General features: G+C 42.5%; 3 protein-coding genes across 3 annotated transcripts in view; 1 reads left to right on the top strand and 2 right to left on the bottom strand.

Annotated features, from left to right (window-relative positions):
- camsap3 (calmodulin regulated spectrin-associated protein family, member 3) overlaps positions 1 to 1418 on the bottom strand; it is a 57222-nt gene extending 55804 nt beyond the window's left edge. Inside the window, 1 exon segment of the mRNA XM_046306114.1 lies at positions 878 to 1418. Within this exon segment, the coding sequence (XP_046162070.1) occupies positions 878 to 1010 (133 nt within the window). The 5' untranslated portion in view covers positions 1011 to 1418.
- A 2441-nt stretch (positions 1419 to 3859) lies between these two features.
- xab2 (XPA binding protein 2) lies at positions 3860 to 19029 on the bottom strand. Its single transcript, XM_046307006.1, has 19 exons — positions 18890 to 19029; positions 17581 to 17729; positions 16545 to 16668; positions 16093 to 16290; positions 14284 to 14418; positions 13045 to 13209; positions 12592 to 12736; positions 11966 to 12117; positions 11298 to 11417; positions 10895 to 11026; positions 10337 to 10468; positions 9754 to 9867; positions 9300 to 9462; positions 8686 to 8876; positions 6844 to 6966; positions 6225 to 6396; positions 5809 to 5935; positions 5421 to 5530; positions 3860 to 4137 (listed from the first exon to the last, which is right to left on the bottom strand). The coding sequence occupies exons 1-19, from the start codon at positions 18923 to 18925 to the stop codon at positions 4070 to 4072; spliced, it is 2556 nt and encodes an 851-aa protein (XP_046162962.1). The 5' UTR covers positions 18926 to 19029; the 3' UTR covers positions 3860 to 4069.
- A 113-nt stretch (positions 19030 to 19142) lies between these two features.
- LOC123999008 (zinc finger and SCAN domain-containing protein 31-like) lies at positions 19143 to 21244 on the top strand. The gene is made up of 2 exons (XM_046304320.1): positions 19143 to 19446; positions 19636 to 21244. The coding sequence occupies exons 1-2, from the start codon at positions 19251 to 19253 to the stop codon at positions 20814 to 20816; spliced, it is 1377 nt and encodes a 458-aa protein (XP_046160276.1). The 5' UTR covers positions 19143 to 19250; the 3' UTR covers positions 20817 to 21244.
- Positions 21245 to 27730: the final 6486 nt, after the last annotated feature.

Raw genomic sequence — 27730 nt, 5'->3', positions numbered from 1 at the left:
TTCTATTTTTGTTCAGTATAGATGTTCATTCAGCTGGGGAGGGTAGGCGGCTTATATGAAACTAAAACGGGTTTCGTTTAAATAGTGTAGTAACGTTAGGCATATATCCAACAAACCGATTATCTTTAAGTGGGTGTGTATGCGCGTCATCGAAAGAGAACGGGTGGTTTCAGTAGGCTCCTACCATTAGCATTATTATAGAGAAATATACCATTATCGATACCGCCTATTATATTATTTAGATGCATTATTAAAATCTCACGCTATTTGTGCAGCAGCTGACCTGACAATAGCCTATGTGTTTTTCAGTGGTGAACACTCGGTTCAGGTCAGGATATTTTATAGTCCCGGAGTTACTCGCCAGCCAAAATTAAATTAGTTCGATCCATTATTGGTGATTGAAATTAGACAAGCTGTCAAAACCGATGCCTCGTCACCATTTGCTAGGGGGGCCTCAATGCACCAGTCGAAATTGGCACGCGAGCTGGATCTTAAATCAACTACTGTAGATCAAATAGGCTGCTGTGATCCAAACAAGGATGTTGTAAGGATATGTTTTTTCGACGTTATACAATATTCGGGCACAACACCTGGGAATCTGAGGAAGGACCGCTATTCGGGTTGAAATGGGGGTGCCGAGAAGAGCTACATCCCACACACGCTCTCTGTCCCACCTCTAACGTACTGTAGGCGACTCTTTGTGTGCCCAAAATCGCTGAGTTTACACAACGCGCAGTCAGTTCACCTTCATGCACGCGCTTTTCATTACACTGACAGTCGGGGAACAATGCTGGATTACATGGGAGGGAGGGGAATGTAGGAAAAACACAGAACAAAACATTATAAACGTTCGGCTACAATAGCCTAGGCCACATACCTGCATTGGCGTAAGATTTGGCCAAGACCCATCCCACACTTGCGCATATTTTTGCCCTGGTACAATCATACAGATCCAAAGGTTTTATGTCCGGGACTACAAAAGTCTTCCTCATTGCGTTGGAGTCCACCATAGCAAGTCCGCAGACGGGCCGTGGTAACCGGAGGGAGATATAGACCTATAAAATAGTTGGTGGCGAAAGAAAAAGCTTCAAATCAAGCATTCATTCTTTTATTTTTCCTATTCCATAACACTGTGGCTGAGGAACACGGATGTGTGTAATCGTTTTCTCGGGAAATATCCAGACACTATGGGCCCCAGCTCAGGATATATCCCGTTTCTCTCCTGATTACAGACCCCCAAAAAAAAAAAAAAATGGTCATAAGATGAAGGCGCGCGGTCTTAAAGCCCTACTGAAGCCCCAACACATCGGGTTATACAAAATAAATAAATAAAGGCGTATTATTTCCCGTTTCGCCGTCCGCATTGCTAACGTTTGGTTAGCGCTGTACAGTAGGCTGGAGCCCCGTCGATGACTGATTTCCAGGTGCTCCACAATGGCATCACTCACTCAGCCGACTGGCCAATCGCGTTTGAGGAAGAGTGAAGGGGCGGGTTCTCAATCCTGTGAACGCGACCAGCAGGTAGCGAGCGGTATGATGACAGGTGCATTAGGTATGGCATAAATATGAATTAGGTGGGTGAAACCTGCCGTGTTGAATTGAGCAAATAGCCCAAAGGAGGTTCCCATACACTTGTCTCCAAATATTGTCTTCTGACCATGAAACCTACCATATAGATAAAAGAAAATGCCAACAATGATGCATTTTGAGATTTATATGCATTCTAGGCCTATACGTTTTAATTAAACAGGTGCATAAATGGCCTAGGTGCCATAAATGATAATGCAATGTAGGCATTTTTATCACAGGCCTCAAGTAGGCCTACTCTGTGTGGTTTTGAACAAAAAGTAGCCCACCAAATTATAAGCAACTTCTATCAAAATAAAACACATGGACTGCCACAAACCCCCAAATTGTACTAAAATAAACATGTGAAATAGGAGCCTAGGCCTTGATTTCTTTTCTTTCCACTTTCCAGTCAACGCTCAAGCTTTGCAAACCACACAGAAAACACAGAATTCTCAGCAGGCACACAGATCTCCCAATCACATCACATGATGGCCTTGAAAGTTCCAAGAGCTCTCTCAGCAGTAACATTGTGACTATGTCCCAAATGGATCTCTATTCCTTATATAGTGCACTACTTTCGACCAGGGCCCATAAGGCTCTGATCAAAAGTAATACACTATGTAGGGAAAAGGGTGTCATTAGGGACGCAGCCTGTGAGAGGATTACCTCTCAACTATTTTCATCTAATTATGGAAGAGACGAACGCTAAGGCCTATTTCTTTTCCGTTCCAGGGTGATTCCTTTCTCTGAATAACTAACCGATCACTTATAAAACAGGAGATGGAAGCAGTGGTGAAAAAAGTACCACATTTTCATACTTGAGTAAAAGTAGGGATACCTTAAAAGAAAATAACTAAAGTAAAAGTCACACAGTAAAATATTGAGTAAGTCTAAAAGTATTTGGTTTTAAATGTAATTAAAGATCAAAGGTAAAAGTATAAATCATTTAAAATTTCTTATATTAAGAAACCAGACAACACAATTTTATTTTTTTGTATTTTTTGACAGCTAGCCAGTCACAATTCAACACTCAGCATTGGTGTTTTGTGAGTCTGCCAGATCAGAGGCAGTAAGGATGACCAGGGATGTTCTCTTGATAAGTGTGTGAATTAGACAATTTTCCTGTCCTGCTAAGCATTAAAAATGTACAAGTACTTTTGGGTGTCAGGGCAAATGTAAGGAGTAAAAAGTACATTATTTTCTTTAGATATGTAGTGGAATAAAAGTAGTCAAAAATATAAATAGTAAAGTACGTATACCCCCAAAAACTACTTAAGTAGTACTTTAAAGTATTTTTACTTTAAGTACTTTACACCACTGGATAGAAGAGAATGCTAGGCCTATTTATTTTCCTGTTCTAGGGTTATTCATTTCCCTTCATAACAATACAAACAAATCAGTAAAAAACTGGTTTAAAGGTTAGTTAAAGAGGAAGTGTAAATTATATAACTTTAGGCTATAATACACAACATACTGCTCAGATCCAATATAGGATGCCACGTTCCTAATTCCTAAGAATTGTTGAATTCCAGCTAGTGTGAGTGCTAGTTTTTAAAATCAAAAACAATAAGCCTGGGAGCATGACAAGGCTGTAAAATGCATCTCTTGTTACTTACAACTCCCAGTTCCAGTATCAATTAAATATTCCCTATTCACACAGCATAACTACTCCCTCTGTTTTTCTAGGGCAGGAAACTCCCCTTAGTCTTTCTGAAGCAAAGCACTGCTGCACAGACCCGGTCAGTCATGGTGTTGGACTTACAGTAAGAGTTGTCAGCAGTTTACACATCAAATTCATAGAACCATTGTGAACAGGCTCAATGTCATGCAGGTTGAAATAATTGCAATGCCAAGACATACAATACTGTAGCAAACAGTGATTTCAACTGTAGGAAAAGTGCCACAGTGCTACCAATGCTAGTTTTGCTTTAATGCATCACTACATCAAGGAGCATTTGTAGAAAGAATGATAAAAAGTGCTGCAAGGATACACTACTAGTAGATCTTTGTAGGTTGAAGGTGCTCTTTGGTTAAAGGGTCCATTTGAGGACCAAGGCACTCTTTATTATGATACTGTAGCATGTTCAATAGAACAAAATCATAAAAACTACCTGACAAAAGTCATGCCAAAACATGTCAGAGGTTTTAACAATTTTGTTCTATTGAACATGCTAATTTAAACAAGTTATCTTTGAAGTGTGCCTTAGTCCTCATGTTTAGAAGGAAAATGAGCATTTATATTATTTTTAGAAAGGAGCATTTCAATTGTTTTCAATAAGGAACATTTAAATTCTATTCATAAATCTGATTTTTATTCACAGATCTGGTGCAGACTTGACAATCTATGAATGTAGAGCAAGAACCCTTACAGTCAACAACAAAGAAAAGATCAATGACAAAGTTCACATTCCATACAATCTATTCTCATCATACATTTTACAGGGGTTGAAAAGGCTCCATTTGTGGACCAGGGAGCTCGTCAATGATGTCATATCTGTATTCAATCTTCTCCTTCTTTCAGCCCTCCAAAGACAGCGGTGGGGACGCTCTTCTGTTCCAGCTGCACCTCTGGAGGGAGAGACAAGAATAATGAAAACACACATTTACATAACCACCATGCAGTGTCACCAGGAAAGCCCCATGACACCACCTCCTCCATGCTTCACTGTGGGAACCACACATGCAGAGATAATCCGTTCATAGACTCTGCAACTCACAAAGACACGGCAGATGGAACCAAAAATCAAAATTTTGGACTCATCAGCCCAAAAGGAGAGATTTCCACTGGTCTAATGTCCATTGCTCGTGTTTCTTGGCCCAAGCAAGTCTCTTTTTCTTATTGGTTTTCCTTTAGTAGTGGTTCCTTCGCAAAATCAACCGTGAAGGCCTAATTCACACAGTCTGCTCTGAACAGTTGATGTTGAGATGTGTCTGTTACTTGAACTCTGTGAAGCATTTATTTAGGCTGCAATTTCTGAGGCTAGTAACGCTAACTAACTTATCCTCTGCAGCAAAGGTAATTATGAGTTTTCCTTTCCTGTGGCGGTCCTCATGAGAGCCAGTTTCATCATTACACTTGATGGTTTTTACAACTGCACTTGAAGAAACTTTCAAAGTTCTTGAACTTTTCCAGATTGACTGACCTTCATGTCTTAAAGTAATGATGGACTGTCGTTTCTCTTTGCTTATTTGAGCTGTTCTTGCCATAATATGGACTTGGTCTTTTACCAAATAGGGCTATATTTTGTATACCATCCCTACCATGTCACAACACAACTGATTGGCTTAAATGCATTAAGGAAAGAAATTCCACAAAATAACTTTTAACAAGGCACACTGTTAATTGAAATGGATTCCAGGTGACTACCTCATGAAGCTGGTTGAGAGAATGCGAAGAGTGTGCAAAGCTGTCATCGAGGAAAAGTGTGGTTACTTTGAAGAATCTCAAATATAAATTCACTTTTTGGCTTACTACATGATTCCATATGTGTTTCCAACTATTTCATAGTTTGATGTCTTCACTATTATTATACAATGTAGAAAATAGTACAAATAAAGAAAAACCCTTGAATGAGTAGGTATGTCCAAACTTTTGACTGGTACTGTGTGTGTGTGTATATTATTATTATTTTTTAAATATTATTATTAGGGTTTTCAAGAAAACAGCTGAAACATTCAATCATGTGAAACATTCAAAACATTGCAGATAGAAATGTGAGCCATAAGGTTGGCATGGTTCTATAGTCAGAATCATTTTCTGTATCTACACAATCCACTTCTATGTGAACGTTCTGTAGCATTGCACCCTGCTCAACAGCCCCACCTCCCCTCCCAGTGGTGTTGTAACTTACCCTCAGGGCCCTGGTCTTCATCACCATCCTCATCCTCATCATCAATATCAATTTCATCAGGGTTGGCTTGTTTGGCCAGTTCAGCCAGCTCGCTGCGTGACGTGTCACTCCTAAACAAACAGATTCACAATGACACACAGTGGTTAAGACCAGTATTGAACCACTTCTACATTGTTGTATTTATATTAAATGACTGGCCTCTTCCTGGGCCCGTATCCACAAAACGTCTCATAGTAGGATTACTGATCTAGGATCTGTCCATATTATCTTATTCATTATGATATTACATTTTAGATCAGCACTCCTATTCTGATACGGGCCCTGGTCTGCAGTTGGCGGTTTCAGAGGTCAACAGAAAGGATGCTAAATGGGTGGGGGGGTGACAGACCTGACGAAGAGGATCTTCTCTTTGAGTTTGGGTTTGTCCTGTTCAGCCTCGGCGGCCAGCAGTTGGGCCTGCTGCTCCAACAGCTTCATATCATCCAGCCCCATCTGGCCCGGGGCAAGATCTGAGACTGCACACACAGAATAACAGAGTTAGATACCCTAACCCTAACTCTAACCTAGCCCCAACTGGCCTGTGTTTTTCATGAAAAACATCTACAGATGTGAGAATGACACTTCAAAAATCAACATATGAGATTAATTGATTAATCAATCTCTTATAGGAAAAACATCTAATGCTTGATAAGGTTGTGCCATCATTGGAGACCAAAGGTGTGTGTGTGTGTTTTGTGTGTGTGTGCGTATATGGTTGTATGCATGTGTGTATGCATGCACGTGTGTGTGTGCGTGCGTTCTTACTGGTGCCGGTGGCATTGGTGGTGGCCTTCATCATCTGTGAGGACATGAAGTTGACCTGTGTGTTGTACGTGGCCTGGACGCTACGCTTGATCCTCAGCATTTCCCGGATAGTGTCTTCGTTCCCATGGCGGATCTCAAACTCCTTCCATGTCTGCCAGAACGTGGCCGTCATCTGAAACAAACACACACAGGGAGTGAAACATTTTATCACTACTCAACACGAACCTGTGTTTCCACCAAAATGAGGAAAGGACTGAAACAGAGAAGGACTACGTGGATTGTCCAATAAGAAGAGCTTGCTTTCCGTTCAGCAACGTTTTCCTACAGTGTGCGTTACAGCTGGGACGATAAACCGAAAATCATTGCGATAAGTAGCCTACACTAGAGAAATGTGAAGTTTGAAATTAAATATGTTTGCTGAGTGATTGTTAATGGCACAATTGATTGCTACAACTATCAAACTAGTAGTAGTGGTAGGACATTAATGTTCTAAGCGTATCACAAAATGTATTGTTATCGCATGAATTCAGGCAATTTATCGCGAAACAGATTTTTGTCCATATTGCCCAGCTCTAATGTGCACTAATGAACAGGACCCTGGGTCAGTGTGAGAGCTCACCCTTGGGTCACAGATCTGAGAGCAGTAGGAGTATATGGCTCGTCCCCGGTCGATCTCGCCCAGTTTGCTCTCCATGTCAGCGAAGCGCAGACACATGTCCCTGGAGTGTTCGTCTGGAAGCACCTGGAAGAAAAACAACATATGATATTATATATTGGAATATATCAGCTGCATAACCATATACGGCATAACAATGAATAAAAATCATGTGATAAATTTAGGGGTGTCTAACTCATTTTGCCATGGGGGCTGCATTCGTTCTTCAACGAGGTCCGGAATTAGCAAAACATTTTCCAATATCCATCTTTTGGAAAATGTTTAATGCTCACTGACTGTCTAGCTTTCATTTCAGTGATTATTAGCATGCTGGAGACAGTCAAGAAACAGTATGAATGTAGGTCCCGTATCATTTTCACAACATTTCTATTTGGTTTTAGTCATTTGAAAGTATATTGAGTTTTTCTGTCCCCCCCCCCAAAAAAATATATATATATTTAAGTTTGGACACACCTACTCATCCAAGGGTTTTTCTTTATTTGTACTATTTCCTACATTGTAGAATAACAGTCAAAACATTAAACTATGAAATAACGCATATGGAATCCTGTAGTAACCAAAAAAAGTGTGAAACAAATCAAAATATTTTATATTTGAGATTCTTCAAAGTAGCCACCCTTTGCCTTGATGACAGCTTTGCACACTCTTGGCATTCTCTCAACCAGCTTCATGAGGAATGCTTTTCCAACACTTGAAGGAATTCCCACATATGCGGAGCACTTGTTGGCTGCTTTCCTTCACTCTGCAGTCCTACTCATCCCAAAACATCTCAATTAGGTTGAGGTCGGGTGAATTTGGAGGCGTATCACAGTGGGATGGCGTATCACTGCAGAAGGCTGTGGTTGCCATGCTGGTTAAGTGTGCCTTGAATTCTAAATAAATCACAGACAGTGTCACCAGTAAAGCAACCCCACACCACCTCCTCCATGCTTCATGGTGGGAACCACACATGCGGAGATCATCTGTTCACCTACTCTACGTCTCACAAAGACACAATGGTTGGAACCAAAAATCTCAAATTTGGACTCATCAGACCAAAGGACAGATTTCCACCGGTCTAATGTCAATTGCTCGTGTTTCTTGGCCCAAGCAAGTCTCTTCTTATTATTGGTGTCTGTTAGTAGTGGTTTCTTTGCAGAAATTTGACCATGAAGGCCTGATTCACGCAGTCTCCTCTGAACAGTTGATGTTGAGATGTGTCTGTTACTTGAGCTCTGTGAAGCATTTATTTGGGCTGCAATCTGTGGTGCAGTTAACTCTCATTCACTTATCCTCTGCAGCAGAGGTAACTCTGGGTCTTCCTTTTCTGTGATGGTCCTCATGAGAGCCAGTTTCATCATAGCGCTTGGTTTTTGCAACTGGACTTGAAGAAACTTTCAAAGTTCTTGAAATTTTCTGAATTGACTGACCTTCGTGTCTTCAAGTAATGATGGACTGTCGTTTCTCTTTGCTTATTTGAGCTGTACCTGCCATAATATGGACTTGGTCTTTGACCAAATAGGGTTATCTTCTGTATACCACCCCTACCTTGTCACAACACAACTTACTAGCTCAAAATGCATCATTAAGGAAATAAATTCCACAAATTAACTTAAGGCACACCCATTAATTGAAATACATTCCAAGTGACTACCTCATGAAGCTGCTTGAGAGAAGCCAGGAGAGCGCAAAACTATCAAGGCAAAGGGTGGCTACTTTGAAGAGTCTCTTTTTTTACTCAAACCACCCGTAGGCCCTGATTTAGACTATTGAGATGCACCTGTGTGTGCGCCCCTACACTCTTACCTCGATGGCTTTCTGGTAGATAGCTCTGGTGTAGGTGACGCCGTAGATCTCTGCAGCCCTCTTGATGTAGATGTTGAACATGTGATGCCTCTCCGTGTTGTCCACCGCCTGCGTGGCTCTTTCGTACACCGCCATGGCATGACGCGCCAACCCAAACTCCTCCTCCAGTTTGGCGTACAGCAGGTAGATGGCTGTCAACCAGAACAGAAAATATTTCACTCGTCATTCCTGTAGCTGGGGGATGGATACAAATGGATACCAGCAGCAAACTGAAAGATACATGGAACACCCTTTTTATACTATCATGCCAACCTGAACCGTACGGAGCTGGCTCGGTCATGGTCTTTTAACATCTGTCATTCCCAGCACGGTTTCTACAAATGTGGTGGATGTGTAACCAGGCCAGCACAGTACAGCTTGTCTTGGTAGTGTGAAAAGGACAGTACTTTCCTAGGTGCTTCTCAGTAGCTAAAATGCAACTGTGATGATGACTTTGTTTTATCAGTCAGGAAATTATTTTTGCATCATACTTCGACAGACATGCAACGCGTCACAAACATGCGTTAAGACATAAAAACGTACAGAAGTGACAGAAAGACAACAAAGTCCCTTACTCTTGGCGAACTTGGCTGGACAGCCATCCAGCGCTTGCTCAAACAGGTCCCGGGCCCTCTCCAGCTTCTTGCCCCCATAGCGGTCGATGAACTTGGTGAGGTAGGTGTTCCAGATGTCATAGACGTTGGGCCACCTGAAGAGGGCGATGCCGCGCTCGTACGCCTGTAGAGAGCGCATGTAGACCGTCAGCAACAGGGGATTTAATAACTGATCGAAATGCTGTAGTTTTAAGGGTGGAGGCATGGTCAGGGTCTTGTTCAGTAGGGTACTCTGCCCTGAACATGACCCAGTTTGAATGCAGTATAAGTTAGTGTTGATATGATAGGCTGTGAAACGTTAGACTTGTCCCAGTTCAGACATCGTGATAATGACCATAAGTGTTGTCAAGACAGCACAACTGAACTGGGATCAGGCTAGTGAGATGTGTGCAGCAGGGCAGGTGGGCGCTGTCACCTTGAAGCTCTCCTCAAAGTAGTTGTGCTCCTCCAGGAACATGGCGTAGTTGATGATTATCTGGGGCGTGGCTATGCGCAGGTCAATGATGCGGTCGTACACCGCCTTGGTGGACTGACGGGGAGAAACGACCAAGACAAAAGGCAGGGTTGTTAGTTATATCATATGGTCATTACATGCGTTGTTGTTACACGTTTTGGTTGTTTCATTGTTTGCTCCCTAAAACTGGGTCATCACTATGCCCAAGATGCATTTTCAGTTTCTCCTATTCTAACATGATTTAATCTGAAAGAAGAGCTCATGGAATACGTCAACCGTATAAACCTAAATAATGTTAATCAATCCAATCCAGAAACCATGCTACTTGCTGCCGAAATGTTGGTTGACTATTGTTAGGCTGCGTATACACAGGTAGCCCCATTTTGATCTTTTGCCAATAATGGGGCAAAAGATCCGATTTGGGCTGGCTGTGTAAACGCAGTCTTAGATGTGTTGCATCAAAGCTACCTTCTTTCTTTTCTAAAGCAGTGCAACTGAAACACAACGAAGACGGATACCTGAGAGGGAAATATGAAGAAAGTACCTGGAAGGTTCCCATACTCTCCTCCAGGTCAGCCAGCATGGACCAGACCTTCAGAGACTTGTACACTCTGTTCTGCACCGGCTCTGACACGTCAAAGTACTCCGCCTTCTTGGACGGGATGGCAGTTGCTTTCTACACAATTGGAAAGAGAGAAAGTCAAGGGATATTTACACAGACATGCATCCAGTACTTATTCATCCCCCCTGTAACTATTCCCCGGCTCGTTGCTGTAAATGAGAATGTGCTCTCAGTCAACTTACCGTGTAAAATAAGGGTTAAATAAAAATAAATACAAAAATGTGCATCTATAGACCTAATATTTGAAACTCTGAGAAGAGCAGTCTGCATCATAGAATATGAGATTAGATGAGGGTATTCATTGACTGAAGTTATTAAATAGATAGATTAAAAATGCATCAGCTGCCCACACAGCAATGGTAAGCAGTTTAAAATGCATAAGAAATAATTTTGGATGACATAAAAGTACAAATGTAAGTGTCTTTGGAGTGTGTGACAGATAGTGGGTCAGTATTTGTTGTGCCTGTGTATCCATCTCACCCTCAGTATACGTAGCGCCTGTTCGTAGTTCTCATGGCGTAGCTCCATCTCCCCGTATTCACACCACACGCCAGCCAGGTCGTCAACCTGCTTGTAGTTCACCTTGGTGGCTTTCTCAAAGATGGTCCGCGCCTGATGGTTGGGAAAAGTGGAAAAATAACATATAAAAAAAATTAACTTCCTCTTGGCTTGAAGGATTAAATCTATGTTGTTGTCACCCTAAGTAGGGAGAAGACCTGGGTAAATACTTTACTGCGCTTGCTTGGTGAGCTTGCAATGAAACCAATGTAATAGTCCCAAAAGTGACAATTCTACCCATCTGGCACTCCAGGCAGGCTCAAACGAACACTTGAAGTACGATTTCAACCCACGTGGGATGGGGAAACCTTAGTTTGAGACTCACGTCGTCCAGCTGCTCGTTCTCCTCGTAGAACTTGGCGAAGGAGACCCAGAGAGAGCTGGGTTTCCCTGTAGCCTTCATAGGGTCCACAGTCTGAACTGCCTCTGTGTAGGTGTTGATGATCTGAAAAAGAGGTTAAGACACACCTTCTATACACTGTACATGTATGTGAAGAAAAGCATGCAAGGTACCTATTGCCAGCTAGAAAGACTAAGAAACAATTATAAATGTGAAATCTGTAAACATGCATTAATCACTACTCTCTACCAATAACACAGATGTCAACTAGCTCAGTAAAGAACTGTTTTTCAGGGTTTTCTCAAACCCTTTTCACATTATAATAATGCCGACCTGAACCGTACTGCGCTGGCTCAGATATTTTCATTTCACATCACGGTTCCAGCTAGAACAGTGGATGTAGAACCAGGCCAGTGCAGTACACCTCGGTTCAGTAGTATAAAATGGGTATTAGAGACAGAGCCAAGGAGATGACACCGAGTCAGACTAGGGCTAAGAGCTCAGGGCCTGTATCCACAAAGGGTCTCAGAGTAGGAGTGCTGATCTAGGATCTGGTCTCATCTGTTCATATAATCATATTCAGTATGATCTAAAAGGTTAAACTAATCCTGGATCAGCACTCCTACTATGTGCCCACTTCTGGTTTCTGCTACCTGTCGTGGTTTCCCCTCGTACAGTTTGACCCTCTTATGCCACTCGTGGACGTTGTGGGGGTTCTGTCTGAGCAGCACACTGTTCAGCAGGAGGGGCCTGCGGGCGATCAGCTGCTCAAAGCGGGCCAGACGCAGCTCCAGGTCTATGTCCTCTTAGGGGGAAAGGGAACACGAGTTGAGCACGATGACAAAGGCAAAGCATTCACTTACGGCTGTGACCCCCCCCCCTTTGTAATCTTTATTTTCACAGGTTATTCTTGCTGAGTTCAAATCTATTTTTTGCAAGAAATTGTGATACTCCACAATCTAGATACACTGGGTGCATCTCAATACTCTAAAATGGCTGGCTTCCCAAGACTACTCTCCTTCGGTTACATTTACGTGTTATGTTGAAGGAACCAGCGCACCGGCATTTCCCTGCACCTTTTATACCGGCTGTAAACTGTGTACGTGACAAATAACACCTGATTTAATTCGATTTTTTTTACTCAAAGTACCAGCCAGGATTGGAAAAACAGTAACATGGATACCTAGGTAAGGAATCGATCTCCCTTTATACAGTTACTTGAGATCCGAGCAGTAGACAAGGAGAGTGACATCCCTTTAGACTATTGAGATGCGCCCACCTTCTTCATCTTTCCCCATCTCGGAGGTAGTCTCCATCTTGGCAGCGATCATGCTCTCCTCAAACTGGGCGTAGCTGTCGAACACCTGGGTGAAATCTCTCACCGTCACCACCGTCAAGATGGCCTCCTCATACACATCACGAGCCTGGTGAGCCACAACACACAAGCATTCAAATTAGTCTGTGTGAGTGTGTGTGTGCATTGCAAAAACAGTGCATATATTTGGTAACATTTGATTTGAACTACATAACAACATCGTAAAGCTTCATAACGTGCATGATAGCTAGTCAAAACACGTCAAATAAATATTATGTATTTATTACATTACATATATTATGACAAGGTTATGGTGGTGAGTTATAACGGTGATATTGTCTATAGGACTCTGGTCAAAAGTAGTGCACTACAAAGGGAATAGGGTGCCATTTGGGATGCATAAATCCAGACCAGTACCTTTTCAAAATGTCCACTGCGGATGTAGTAGTCAGCCAGGGAGCACCAGAGTTTGCCCAGCTGGTCTGTGAAACGAGTGAGGCCTCCACGGATGATGGCCCCAACATTCAGAGAGTTCACCTTGTCTGGGTTCTGAGAGATCAGGTCACACAGCTCGTGCCATAGCTGTTAGATATCAACAACAACATGGGGATAACGTTAGATATCAACCACACAACAACATGGGGATAACATTAGATATCAACCACACAACGTTGGATATCAACCATACGACATGGGGATAACGTTAGATATCAACCACACAACAACATGGGGATAACGTTAGATATCAACCACACAACAACATGGGGATAACGTTAGATATCAACCACACAACAACATGGGGATAACGTTAGATATCAACCACACAACAACATGGAGATAACGTTAGATATCAACCACACAACAACATGGGGATAACGTTAGATATCAACCACACAACAACATGGGGATAACGTTAGATATCAACCACACAACAACATGGGGATAACGTTAGATATCAACCACACAACAACGTTAGATATCAACCACACGACATGGGGATAACGTTAGATATCAACCACACAACAACATGGGGATAACATTAGATATCAACCACACAACAACGTTAGATATCAACCACACGACATGGGGATAACGTTAGATATCAACCACACAACAACATGGGGATAACATTAGATATCAACCACACAACGTTGGATATCAACCACACGACATGGGGATAACGTTAGATATCAACCACACAACAACATGTGGATAACATTAGATATCAACCACACAACAACGTTAGATATCAACCACACGACATGGGGATAACGTTAGATATCAACCACACAACAACATGGGGATAACGTTAGATATCACCTACACAACAACGTTAGATATCAACCACACAACAACGTTAGATATCAACCACACGACATGGGGATAACGTTAGATATCACCTACACAACAACGTTAGATATCAACCACACAACAACGTTAGATATCAACCACACAACAATGTTAGATATCAACCACACGACATGTGGATAACGTTAGATATCAACCACACAACAACGTTAGATATCAACCACACAACAACGTTAGATATCAACCACACAACAACGTTAGATATCAACCACACGACATGGGGATAACGTTAGATATCAAACACACAACAACATGGGGATAAGGAGGATGAGCCAGACGTGGTCTTACCTGGTAGTTAGACTTGCCCTCCTTGGACACAAAGCTCTCATCGTTGACAACGGCTGCCAGACGCACTGCAGCTTCATCCAGCTTGCTGCAGGAACGCAGATAATCTATGTACTCCTCTGCATTCTCTGGGGACAGCTGCAGAGAAAGAGGGGGAAGAGAGTTAAATCCAGGGGGCTGTTGCAGAAATAACTTTGCCATTTTGAGAAATATAGACTTTTGGCACAGTAGAACTTACTTGACAACCAATATATAAATGTGGCTTTCTTAATCAACCATTTATCTAATAACTCTGGAATATCACACTGCTGCTTGTGTGGAAGACTAGAAAATGCATTAAGCCGAGAGGAAATCCTTTGAACGCATGTATATTGTCCTGTCCATTCCTTCAAATAATTACAAGGACTAAATAAATATGTAGGGTTATCAGGAATAAAGTATAGAGTTCATTCCAATATGAACCCTAGAGGTCAGAGGTCTCCTGACCCAAATATTCCAAAAATCTTTCACATTTCTAATGATATATGATTTGGAGATAACACACACAAAGCTACCATCGCTGTAATGTTATCACATGTTCAGCAACTCTAGGGACAGGGCCAGTAAGTAAGCTTTGTCCATGCCAGAAAAGCACAATCTAGGTACAAAATCACAGACAGTCTGATTTACGGACTAATAAGGTTGAATAAAGAACGATATAACCAACATTACAAGGACTAACTTCCAGTCTACTGGATCGCGTCAAAACCTGGCTGTATAAAAAGAAGCTGTGAAAACTCTGGAATAAAAACAGGTTAGGCCTACTCAGACCCAATACGGTTTACTCAGAGGTATCAGAACCCAGGTGAAGGATGAAGGCTACAGCATTTCTGATGGCGTCTCTGAGCTGCTGTCTGTCAATTGCACGGGAGACCACCCCAATGACTGAACATAAGGTGGAATGCACTGCAGAACTGCAGAACTCATGCTACATGTTGACTCCAATTACAGAATTCGGAGTCATGAAGGAGAAACTGAAAACCACAGTGGAAAAAAACTGCAAACCGCGATGGGAAAAACTAGGAGCCATGGAAACCACGCTAAAAGTCATCGAGAGTCAGCTTGAGGAGCTGAGAAATAAAGAGAAGACAAAGGTGCTCTTCTCCACTGTCCTGAGAGAGACTGGAAAATTAGGGCCTTTCAGCAAAGACACTAACCTGACCTACAGCAAGGTCATCACTAACATCGGCAACGCCTAAAGCCCCCGGCACAGGAGTGTTTGCAGCCCCTGTAAAGAGGGGTCTAAATACATCAGCTTCTTCTTTCATACTTTCATCTGAAGACTCCCACATATCCCTGTTCGAGAGTGTATGTCTATTCGATCTGACCCCAAGTCTAGTACTGATACAGCAGATAACAGGGGTGACGCAGTCACACTACAGCTGGAGGTGGGAGATCAGGTCTACATACGCCTAAGGGCCAATGCACATGTGGGGCCTTCTCACACTTCCTTTAATAGTTTTCTGCTCAGCCAAGTGTGAGCGGCACATAGCCTGCTTTCACACATGTATTGGTAGCACTCATCTATTCCAGGCCTACCTTTTATGCTGCGTGATATCTTGTCGGTTTCCGATGTGATGTGTGGTTGGTGTTGTTATAATCTCATAACCAGGACACATTCTTATCACCATGGTTGAAATTAAATAGTGTTTATTCATGTGAATTCTGATTTATCCTGTGACTATCTTCCATAAAGAGAGGCTTCAGTTGTTTCGGCTTTGGTTGTAGTTCAATCACAAAGGAGCAAATCTTCTAGAAATGTCTTTATTGTACCTTGAGGTACCTGCGATAGACACGGATGGCGGTCTCAGGCAGGGGTAGGTTCCGGGCAAAGCGGAGGTACAGGGGCCAGATGCGAGGGTGCTGAGTGACGGGCAGGGCTCGGAGTGCTCGGTCAAACGTGCGTCTGCTCCTGGTGATCTTACACTGAGCCACCAGGAACTGGCAGTAATCCAGCCAGATCCTCGGCATCTAGGACAGCCACGGGAAGAACAAGTTATGTGGGATGCTATTCCTACAATCTCAGACGACAAAATCTACTTCCAAGTTTTAAAAAAATACTCTCACACACATAAATGTACTCTGTAATAGTCTGTGCCAATGAATGGACAATGATATTCCTCAGAGTTTGTGTGAGTATTTTCTCTTCACAATGGGTGGATGGACAACAGGACATAATTAAAAAAAAATCAAAATCAAATAAATTTATATAAGCATTCGCCTACCTTGTGCATAAAAACTAGTGCTCTTTCATGGCAGTTGTTGATCTCCTCGTAGGATGGCTCCGTGATGCACTTCCCTTTGACCTGTTTCCGTCTCTCTCTCAGGTAGTTGTACCATAACTTGTAACTGCAAGGTCACGTATGAACAATCCGTGAACACACAGTCATGACATTTAGTTATTTAGTTAGCGCGCACTAATAGCGTTTCAAACTTCACTCGCTCTGAGCCTTGGGGCGGTTGTTTCCCTTGCTCTGCATGGGTAACGCTGCTTCGATGTGGTGGCTGTTGTCGTTGTGTTGCTGGTTCGAACCCAGGGAGGAGCGAGGAGAGGGACGGAAGCTATACTGTTACACTGGCAATACTAAAGTGCCTATAAGAACATCCAATAGTCAAAGGTTAATGAAATACAAATGGTATAGAGGGAAATAGTCCTATAATAACTACAATCTAAACCTACACACCTGGGAATATTGAAGACTCATGTTAAAAGGAACCCCCAGCTTTCATATGTTCTCATGTTCTGAGCAAGGAACTGAAACGTTAGCACATATTACACTTTTACATTCTTCACCAACACTTTGTTTTTGCATGATTTAAACCAAATTGAACATGTTGCATTATCTTCTTGAGGCTAAATTGATTTTATTGATGCATTATATATATTAAGTTAAAATAAGTGTTCATTCAGTATTGTTGTAATAGTCCTTACAAATACAATATTTTATTATTTAGATTATTATTATTTTTTTTTTAATCAGCCGATTAATTGGTATTCGGTTTTTTGGTCCTCCAATAATCGGTATCGGCGTTGAAAAATCATAATCAGTATCCTCTAGTCACAGACAGACTACAAACAGTCTGGGACATCACAGTATTTTCCATGAACCTTTAGCAGTTTTTTTTTTCAATTCTGACCCTGGGCACCCAGGGGGGGTGTATTTTGGGGCAAAAACAAAACGATACACACCACCATTTGGGTCCCCATGACCAGGATTGGGAAACACTGCATCTAGCTAGATGTAGAAACTTTTCCTCTACCTGCCAGGTAGCTCTTTCAGAGCTCGTTCATAGATCATGTTGAGGACGGACTTGACGCCATTCTGTTTGAACTCGATGTAGCGCATCCAGCACTTGACTGAGTACGGATTCCTGATGATCTCCTCCTCATAAGGCAGGTCATCTTCCTCCTGAAAAAGCCCACCAACAACACAGCAAAACGGTCAACTGGAAAGCCTTCTCTCCTTCGAACAACGTCTTTCTCTCTTTCAAAAAACGCTGCACTATTCTCAGAACGAGTGCAACGTTGTTCGAAGGATAGAAAGGACTACAAGTAGGCCGGACAATAGAACGAGTCAAAATTCACCCAAGGCTGAAAAATGCCAAAATAAAGTTGACTAAGCTGGAACACTAGCGCGAGCCCATAGCAAATGAATGGAATAGAACGTTGGCAGAGCCTCTTCTGACTGGAGTGTCGCTTAGAATTCCATTCATTACGTCATTTAGCATAAATGGCACCAAAAACTGTATCCCGTTTTATTTTACCACTGCAATCTGTTCTTAGATAGTAATGTATTAAGTAAACATCCGCATCTCGATGGTGCCAAGTGTGCTTATGTCTGCATTACGAGGAAATAGGGAAAACAATGGCAACTTTTGACTATTTCTGGTCTGGCGACCGATGACAACAGAGTACGCTGCGCAACCTTAAGTAATTAGAAAGAGAAGAGTATCCTGATTAAAATGGTGTCCGACTTGGGGAAAAAAATCGAAATCGAACATACACATTGCGAGATATTAGGCAAAATAGACAGACATACCTATACTTCCCTATTGGAAACAATGGGACGACTTCAGAGTTCCATGAGTACGTTGTTGTTGTTGTTTACATTTTAACTACAGTAGCAAAGCAGGCACTGTGGCGTGGACCAATAGGCTGTGAATAATATAACGTTCGTAAGGCAAATTGGTGCTACGGTGCTCAATATAACGAATAGGAGCTGGCAGGGCAAAACATGCCCGAAAATAAGCCCTGTTTTTTCGTGATAACTTCAAAGCTACGGCAAGCAGCTGGAACACACGGTAAAATTATGAAACGGCTCAACGGCGGATGAAATGTTAAACATTGCATGTGTCCAGCCTACTACAATATAATGTGAAGTCACACACGGTAGCCTGTACAGTATCTAAATGAACAATAATCTAGATAAGTGTTATTGTCAGAAAGATATAACGTTAGTTCGCCGGGGCATTCAAATCGACACATCCGAGTTCGAGGAGGCCGCAGACATACTACAGCATGCTGAGAACAATTCCACAACAAAATATCAATATTCATGAAATAACTTACAAACATGACGTCCGGTTTCCCATTTAGAGAGGGCATTTTTGTTTTTAAGATCAAAATTAACGCCCGAAGTGAAAAGTACCACAAAATGTATGTTTTGTTACTAAACTTCCCGACTCCTTCAACGTGTTCAGAACGTAGAATTAAACCCAGCCCCTTTTGGAAATATCATTGGGTAGTATAACGGTCACTCAACAGACTATCCAATCATTAGTCACGAAGAAAACCTCGTATGTCAGCCACCAGCCCAGCAGGACGCGACACTGGAAAATATGATATGCTCGTGCATGGACAAAACTAAAGGTGAAAGGTTACCAAAACGTCGACAAACACAAACGCACGTAGTCTGTTTGGATAATCTAAAATGGCTAAAATACAGTTGTTGAGAATGTTTCTCAACCAGCGTTTAACAGCAGCGGCTGAGGAGATATTTGGGGCTGTTGAGAAAACGATATCAGAGTACCAGGAAGAAGTGTATCGTTCAAAAGAGGAGAACGGCCGTCTACAGAGGCAGCTTGATATCGTTCTCAAACCACAAGCGATACAATTACAAAGGACAGGTTTGTCGCTAGCTATTATATTTTTCCTGTTGACATTAATATTATGCGACATTGGAAATATTTTTTTTATTACATTTGAGCACGAAACACGTCCTGCTGAAAGACACGTTTTGCATTATGTTGCATACATGTAAATGTAATTATGGTCTCATGTCAGCTTTTACTTTTTTGTTTAATCCTTCTCCCCAGACCTCCAGCAGCTCTCTCTCACTGTCTTCGAAGAGGAGGTTCCCACTAAGCAGCAACACTGTGAGCAGGAATGGAGCCCCAGTCTGGGGCAAGAAGACCCAGAGCCCACTCAAATTAAGGAGGAACTGGAGCAACATAGGACCAGTCAGGAGGAAGAGTTTAATAATGACTTTATCATAATTAGCTCTAGTGACTGTGTGAAAAATGACTATGATCAGGAAGAGGACTCATGTCAGCCCTCACATCTTTACCAAACCCAAAGTGAGGAATATAGACAGGGAGCCTCTCTAACAAGCACTTCAACTGAACCGATCAAAACAGAACCTGATGGAGAGGGCTACATGACATTAGAACCAACCAGGGAGCCTCAGCCCCTCTCTGCAGTAAATCCGGTCTGTTCTCCAACCCCATACAGGGAAGTTGTCAATGAAGAGGAAAAAGAACCTTGGATTAGGTTTACACCACTCAAATCAAAGAAAGCACAGAAAATAACAAGCCATAGCTCCGGTATGTGGAAAAAAGGAAGGAAATCCACAGAGTCATCCCATATGAACCCACACAGTCAAAGCCTTACTACTCCCTGTTGGTGTGGTGTGTGTGGAAATAAATGTAACTCTGTGAGTTTTTTAATAAAACATACACGAGAACACACAGAGGATATAGGCCTAGATTGCCTTTGCGGTGTCTGTGGAAAACACTTTGAGTCCAAAGAAATTCTGATTGAGCATCTCCAAACTCACATGAAAAATCTTTTTTGTCACTTATGTGGTCAATGTTTCAACTGGACTAGTAATCTGAAAAGACACATGATGATTCACACAGGGGAAAGACCCCATCGGTGCAGTGACTGTGGCAAAGGCTTCAGGTCGAGTGATTGTCTGACAAAGCATAGGAGGATTCACACAGGGGACAAACCGTTTCCTTGCCCGGTTTGCCACCGTGGTTTTAACAGACGAGATAACCTGAAAGTGCATATGAGAGTTCACACAGGGGAGAGACCGTATATGTGTTCTGAATGCTATAAATGTTTTGCAACGTTAACGTCACTGAATAAGCACCAGACAATGCACAATGAGGAACGACCGTATGTGTGCACCGATTGCGGTACCCGCTTCAAAGCGCTTGAATCCCAAAGAAGGCACATGAAGAGTGTTCACAACAAGAAGGAGAATACAACATGACAATGCCTTGTATGGGTTACGGTATCAGAAGATTGAGGCGCATTCTAACTGCCATTGGACAGGAGAACAGCCCTTTAGGACAGACGCATTGCATTATGGAATCAGTGCATTAGTTACCATTACTTGTTAGTAGCCATTACCCATTAGTTTAACAAATGCAAATAGCAGACAGAAGTTATTTATGTGCCTGTGTTTCCAAAGTGTCACAGTCTGTAAATTGTTGAAAGCCAAGCTCATTTTATTTTCATAAATACACCGTGGGATGCATTTAATTGGCTGGCAAGATGCATGGATCCGGCATAACCCAAATCCAGGCCTACACAAACCCAACCCCCGAACTGTATAGATTAGATCTGATGTTGACCTGTTATGAAAAGAATGAAAGTGATCTCCACATTTTGAATAAAGTTAGCATTTTTGTTCTCAAACTCAGCTAGTCATTCATTTGTGTGCTATTCGGCTTTTCTCCATTCCTCTTGGTGATTTGAGAGACTTCCATGGTACATTTGGCCTTTGACTGTGATGCTGCAGACTGAACCTACACTATTATCTGTGAGGTTCTGAACACATGACTGAATTCACCCGAGGACATTCTTCAAAAAGGACTTGGCATGAATTCAAAATTCAATGAGAAGCGATAGGATTTAAACCAATCATGTATTTTTTTTATTGGATAGCTATTAACAAGAATTACACTGACTGACAACTTCAACTTGCTGTTCAAAACAAGAAGATTCACATAATGCTGCATTCTCGCCTGCAGCTCATCATAAAATACATAGCATTGCTGAAAAATATGACATGACATGAGATATAACATTTGTAAGACATTTGAGATTCTGATATGGTGGTGCTGTTCCAGACATTCCTTCTTTTTTTAAAAATGGGGATTCACATCTTGGAAGATTAAAACACATTGGAACACTTCACCAGGCTTTGTGAGATCTGATCATCTGTGCAACACGATTGCAATAAACACGACCTGGAACGGACCCTGCAGGTCATTTATGAACGTTTGAACATCTTGGCCATGGTCTGTTATAATCTCCACCCGGCACAGCCAGAAGAGGACTGGCCACCCCTCAGAGCCTGGAGATATAGTCGTCCTTGGGGACCAGGTTGAGGGATAGGGTTCTTCTTGGGGTTTGGCTCAGAGTGAACCATAGCCTCTCCTGGGGTCCAAAATCGAGGAACATTTCTGGTAAGAAGCATGGCATTTGGTTGTCGACCTTGCGTCCCTGAGAAACAGAAACTGAAAAATAATTGTAATGTGTATTCTATTGCATTCTTAGTTCTATAATTGCATTCTGTAACTGCCTTAATGAGTTCACAAATGAGTAATCAACAGTCTTGTTGGGTGACGTTTTACTTGTTGACCACAATACTGACATACCGTACGACCACAGTCTTCAAACAAGCAGACTGTCACCAACATCATGCATAAGCTTACCTGTTGTGAAGTGAAGCACATGGACAACATCTATGTTACCTTTAGGGAGGAAATGCCACAGTTATTGTAATTTTAAAAACGATACAGACAACTATTCTTTCAGAGTTCAGGCGTTGAGTTAAGCAAGCATTGAATAAACTAATTTAATCATGCTTTCAAAATACAAGCGTCTGATGGTGGGAATGTATAAGAAGCCAAGTGAACAAATCAACACGCATCCATAATCAATAGACATCTGTTTATCAAAATGAGAATGAAATATAAGAAAACACAAATATATTTACTTGACCTCACCTGTTGCATCGTGACTTGCCTACCTACTACGCATATGAATACCCCTATATTGGTTTCCCTTTTTGTTTTAAATGTGCATGTGATGTTATCCCACGAAAGCAATAAACATTTCAAGTGAATATATTTACTTGAGCTGAGGGATCTTGTATTCAGGTCTTGTATTCAGTGCCAGGGCTAAAGGAAGCTGATCTTGGTGTCTCTCTCTGGGAGTCTGCTGGTTCAGAAAAGGCCTGGGTGGTAGAATCTGGTCTATAGTAGGCCTGTGTGAGTGGAGTCCCTTCAGTCAGGCTGATCTGGGGTGTGGAAGGCCATGGTGGCACATCTGCCTTGGAGCCCTGACAGAAAATACAGAGGATGGACGTCATCATTAACACATCACTGCTGTTGCTATATACTAGGGGGCGTGGCGCCAATGTTTAGTGTATTTTTTAATATATGCTATTTTTTATAACCAATCTAAAACGATGCATAAATCCACAATGCTTTTGGCTAGAAAGAAGCAGTAAAATGCCAGAGGAAGATGTGACTGATGCACATGGTAATATATGGCATGTCTCTATGACATTCAGAAGCTGAGCTACGACCTTCTAAAGTCAAGGAGTCAGAGAAATTGATCTTTGCTTGGGAAGTAATCTTATACAATGTGTGTCTGTCAAATCAATTGGTCTAATCACTGTCTATAAAAGAGAATATGTATAATTTAATTGAGAGTTCATATAAATGATCATAATAAAATGTATTTGGTAGCAGAATAACATTTAGAGAAAATCGGGTCTAGACTTTATTTTTAGTTGGTGTATTTAATATGGGCCCTGGGTGGAAAAGGTTGGGAACACCGGCTCGAACAGAGTAAATTCTAGATTATTGCAGAATTCCAAATCAAGCATAGCACCTACTCCCTTGGCACTCTTGTGTATATGAGAGGATTTGACAGGTTTCAATTGTAATTGCTACATGTTGTTTTTCTGGGGACATTTGTATGGTTAAACAGTACAAATACGACCTACCCAGATTGATCAAGGTAGCGAGACACAAGTATAGGAACAAAGTGGAGGAGTAATTCAGTGGGTCGGATATGAGGCGTATGTGGCAGGGGCTTCAAACGAGCACGGTTTACAAAAAGAAAGCCAGTCATGTTGGGACACCAACGCCGCACTACCGGATGAGCTAAACACCTTTTTCTCACACTTTGAGCAAAACGACTCTGAGCTGCCGATGAGAGCCCCTGAGGACAACGAAGGTGGTAAAGGGGGACAAGATGACCTCCACACTGATCCTCAACGAGAGGGCCCCACAAGGGTGCGTCCTCAGTCCCCTCCTGTACTCCCTGTATACCCATGACTGCGTGGCCTTACATAGTTCTGACTCCATCATCAAGTTCATTGACGACAAGACAGTAGTAGGGCTTATTACCAACAAAGATGAGGGCCTACAGGCAGGAGGTTGCCAGGTAAACAACCTCTCCCTCAACGTCAGCAAAACAAAGGAGCTGATTGTGGACTTCAAGAGCAACCAGGCTGGGCACGTCCCCATCCTCATCAATGGGACACATGGTTAAACCGAACAGACTGGCCAATAGCTTCTACCCCAAGACCATCAGGCTGCTGAATAGCCACCAATAGTCAGCTTCCTGCTCCCCCTGTTCCCCTCCTAGCCCTTGGAAGTAGGGACTAAAATGTGCTCCCTTTTGGGTAGAAAAACACTGAGCTAGGGGTTGATTTGGAAGTCAGAATAGGGCCTACCTGGGGTGTGACAGCTGGATCAGGTCCAGCCTTTGTCTTCACACCATCCTGATGACCAGCAGAAGACCCCTGTATCCCAGGCAACAAGGGAAAGGTCACTCCCTGGTCGTCAAGCCAATGACCCTGTGTGTTGGTCAACAGGTTAAAGAACCGGTCAGCATCTTGTCCTATGAGAATTTCAATAAGCGTTTTTCTATGGCTGGCCATGCTTTCCACCTGGCTATCATCAGCACTGCACCCCCCACAGACTCTCCCCCAAGCCTTCCCCATTTCTCCTTCTCCCAAATCCAGTCAGCTGATGTTCTGAAAGAGCTGCAAAATCTGGACCCCTACAAAACAGCTGAGCTAGATAATTTGGACCCTTTCTTTCTAAAATGATCTGCCGGAATTGTTGCAACCCCTATTACTAGCCTATTCAACCTCTCTTTCGTGTCGTCTGAGATTCCCAAAGATTGGAAAGCAGCTGCGGTCATTCCCTCTTCAAACGGGGGGACACTCTTGACCCAAACTGCTACAGACCTACAGTGGGGAGAACAAGTATTTGATACACTGCCGATTTTGCAGGTCTTCTTACTTACAAAGCATGTAGAGGTCTGTAGGTACACTTCAACTGTGAGAGACGGAATCTAAAACAAAAATCCAGAAAATCACATTGTATGATTTTTAAATAATTAATTTCCATTTTATTGCATGCAATAAGTATTTGATCACCTACCAACCAGCAAGAATTCAGGTTCTCACAGACCTGTTCGTTTTTCATTAAGAAGCATTCCTGTTCTCTCATTACCTGTATTAACTGCACCTGGTATCCAATTGTTTAGTAGCTACTATCTTGTCTCATCGCTACAACTTCCATACGGGCTCAGGAGAGACGAAGGTCATGCGTCCTCCGATACACAACCCAACCAAGCCGCACTGCTTCTTAACACAGCACCATTCAACCCGGAAGCCAGCCGCACCAATGTGTCGGAGGAAACACCGTGCAACCTTGGTTAGTGCGCACTGCGCCCGGCCTGCCACAGGAGTTGCTGGTGCGCGATGAGACAAGGATTTCCCTACCGGCCAAACCCTCCCTAACCCGGACGACGCTAGGCCAATTGTGCGTCGCCCCACGGACCTCCCGGTCGCGGCCGGTTACAACAGAGCCTGGGCGCGAACCCAGAGTCTATGGTGGCGCAGCTGGCGGGAGGCCCTCTAAATGATATCTTAACCGCCATCGATAAGAAACAATACTGTGCAGCCGTATTCATTGACCTGGCCAAGGCTTTCGACTCTGTCACCACATCCTCATCGGCAGACTCGTTAGCCTTGGTTTCTCAAATGATTGCCTCGCCTGGTTCACCAACTACTTCTCTGATAGAGTTCAGTGTGTCAAATCAGAGGGCCTATTGTCCGGGCCTCTGGCAGTCTCTGGGGGTGCCACAGGATTCAATTCTTGGGCCGACTCTCTTCTCCATATACATCAATGATGTCGCTCTTGCTGCTGGTGAGTCTCTAATCCACCTCTACGCAGACGACACCATTCTGTATACTTCTGGCCCTTCTTTGGACACTGTGTTAACAACCCTCCAGACGAGCTTCAATGCCATACAACTCTCCTTCCGTGGCCTCCAACTGCTCTTAAATACAAGTAAAACTAAATGCATGCTCTTCAACCGATCGCTGCCTGCACCTGCCTGCCCGTCCAGCATCACTACTCTGGACGGTTCTGACTTGTGGACAACTACAAATACCTAGGTGTCTGGTTAGACTGTAAATTCTCCTTCCAGACTCACATCAAACATCTCCAATCCAAAGTTAAATCTAGAATTGGCTTCCTATTTTGCAATAAGCATCCTTCACTCATGCTGCCAACATACCCTCGTAAAACTGACCATCCTACCGATCCTCGACTTCGGCGATGTCATTTACAAAATAGCCTCCAACACCCTACTCAATAAATTGGATGCAGTCTATCATAGTGCCATCAGTTTTGTCACCAAAGCCCCATATACTACCCACCACTGCGACCTGTATGCTCTCATTGGGTGGCCCTCGCTTCATACTTGTCGCCACCCACTGACTCCAGGTCATCTACAAGACCCTGCTAGGTAAATTCCCCCCTTTTCTCAACTCGCTGGTAACCATAGCAGCACCCACCTGTAGCACACACTCCAGCAGGTATATCTCTCTGGTCACTCCCAAAACCAATTCTTCCTTTGGCCACCTCTCCTTCCAGTTCTCTGCTGCCAATGACTGGAACGAACTACAACAATCTCTGAAACTGGAAACATCTCCCTCACTAGCTTTAAGCACCAGCTGTCAGAGCAGCTCACAGATTACTGCACCTGTACATAGCCCATCTATAATTTAGCCCAAACAACTACCTCTTCCCCTACTGTATTTATTTATTCTGCTCCTTTGCACCCCATAATTTCTATTTCTACTTTGCACATTCTTTCACTGCAAATCTACCATTCCAGTGTTTTACTTGCTATATTGTATTTACTTCGCCACCATGGCATTTTTTGCCTTTACCTCCCTTATCTCACCTCATTTGCTCACATTGTATATAGACTAATTTTCTACTGTATTATTCACTGTTTGTTTTACTCCATGTGTAACTCTGTGTTGTTGTATGTGTCGAACTGCTTTGCTTTATATTGGCAATTGTAAATGAGAACTTGTTCTCAACTTGCCTACCTGGTTAAATAAAGGTTAAATAAAATTACAAAATGAAAGGAAGACCCAGAGTTACTGGTACTGTATGTAAAATATCTATATTTAAAAATATATATTTTCCTTTATTATCCCTCCCCTAATTGGAGTTATCTAATGGACAACAACTCTTAGGCTTCTACTTCCAACGTATACCCTACATACTATATACATTTCATACAGTCTCTTATAATAGGAGTGCTGATCTAGGATCAGTTTGAATAAGACTATATGTACTGGGAGGACCTGATTCTAGATCAGCATTCGTTCACTTTATAAATACAGGACCTGAGCCATACATTCCACACCTTATGTATTTGGACAGTGAAGCTAAAACATTTTATTTGGCTCTATACTCCAGCTTTTTAAAAATTTGTGATCAAGTGTTTCATATGAGCCATTGACAAAGAACATACAGTATATAGGGGGACCATTCACTTCAAACTACACCTAATTTGTAAGGCTTACTGAAACAATCATAAGACTTTTATAAGGCATACATAGAGGCTATATGAATCATTTACAGGCAATAACATGATATATATATATATATATATGCGGTTTAGTGGACGCTTTTATCCGTTGACTTACAGTCGTGCATCTTACGGACAGCTGGGCCTGGGAATCAAACCCACTCTCCTGGCATTAAAAGCACCATGCTCTACCAGCTGAGCTTACAGTGGACCATAGAAAATGCCAGATGTCACACCAGATGAAGCGGCCTGTTATAT

Source organism: Oncorhynchus gorbuscha, linkage group LG16 (assembly GCF_021184085.1).
Source record: "Oncorhynchus gorbuscha isolate QuinsamMale2020 ecotype Even-year linkage group LG16, OgorEven_v1.0, whole genome shotgun sequence".
NCBI classification, from domain to species: domain Eukaryota; kingdom Metazoa; phylum Chordata; class Actinopteri; order Salmoniformes; family Salmonidae; genus Oncorhynchus; species Oncorhynchus gorbuscha.
Note: the sequence above shows the minus strand (reverse complement) of the source record. Positions and strands in the feature narration are given on the sequence as shown.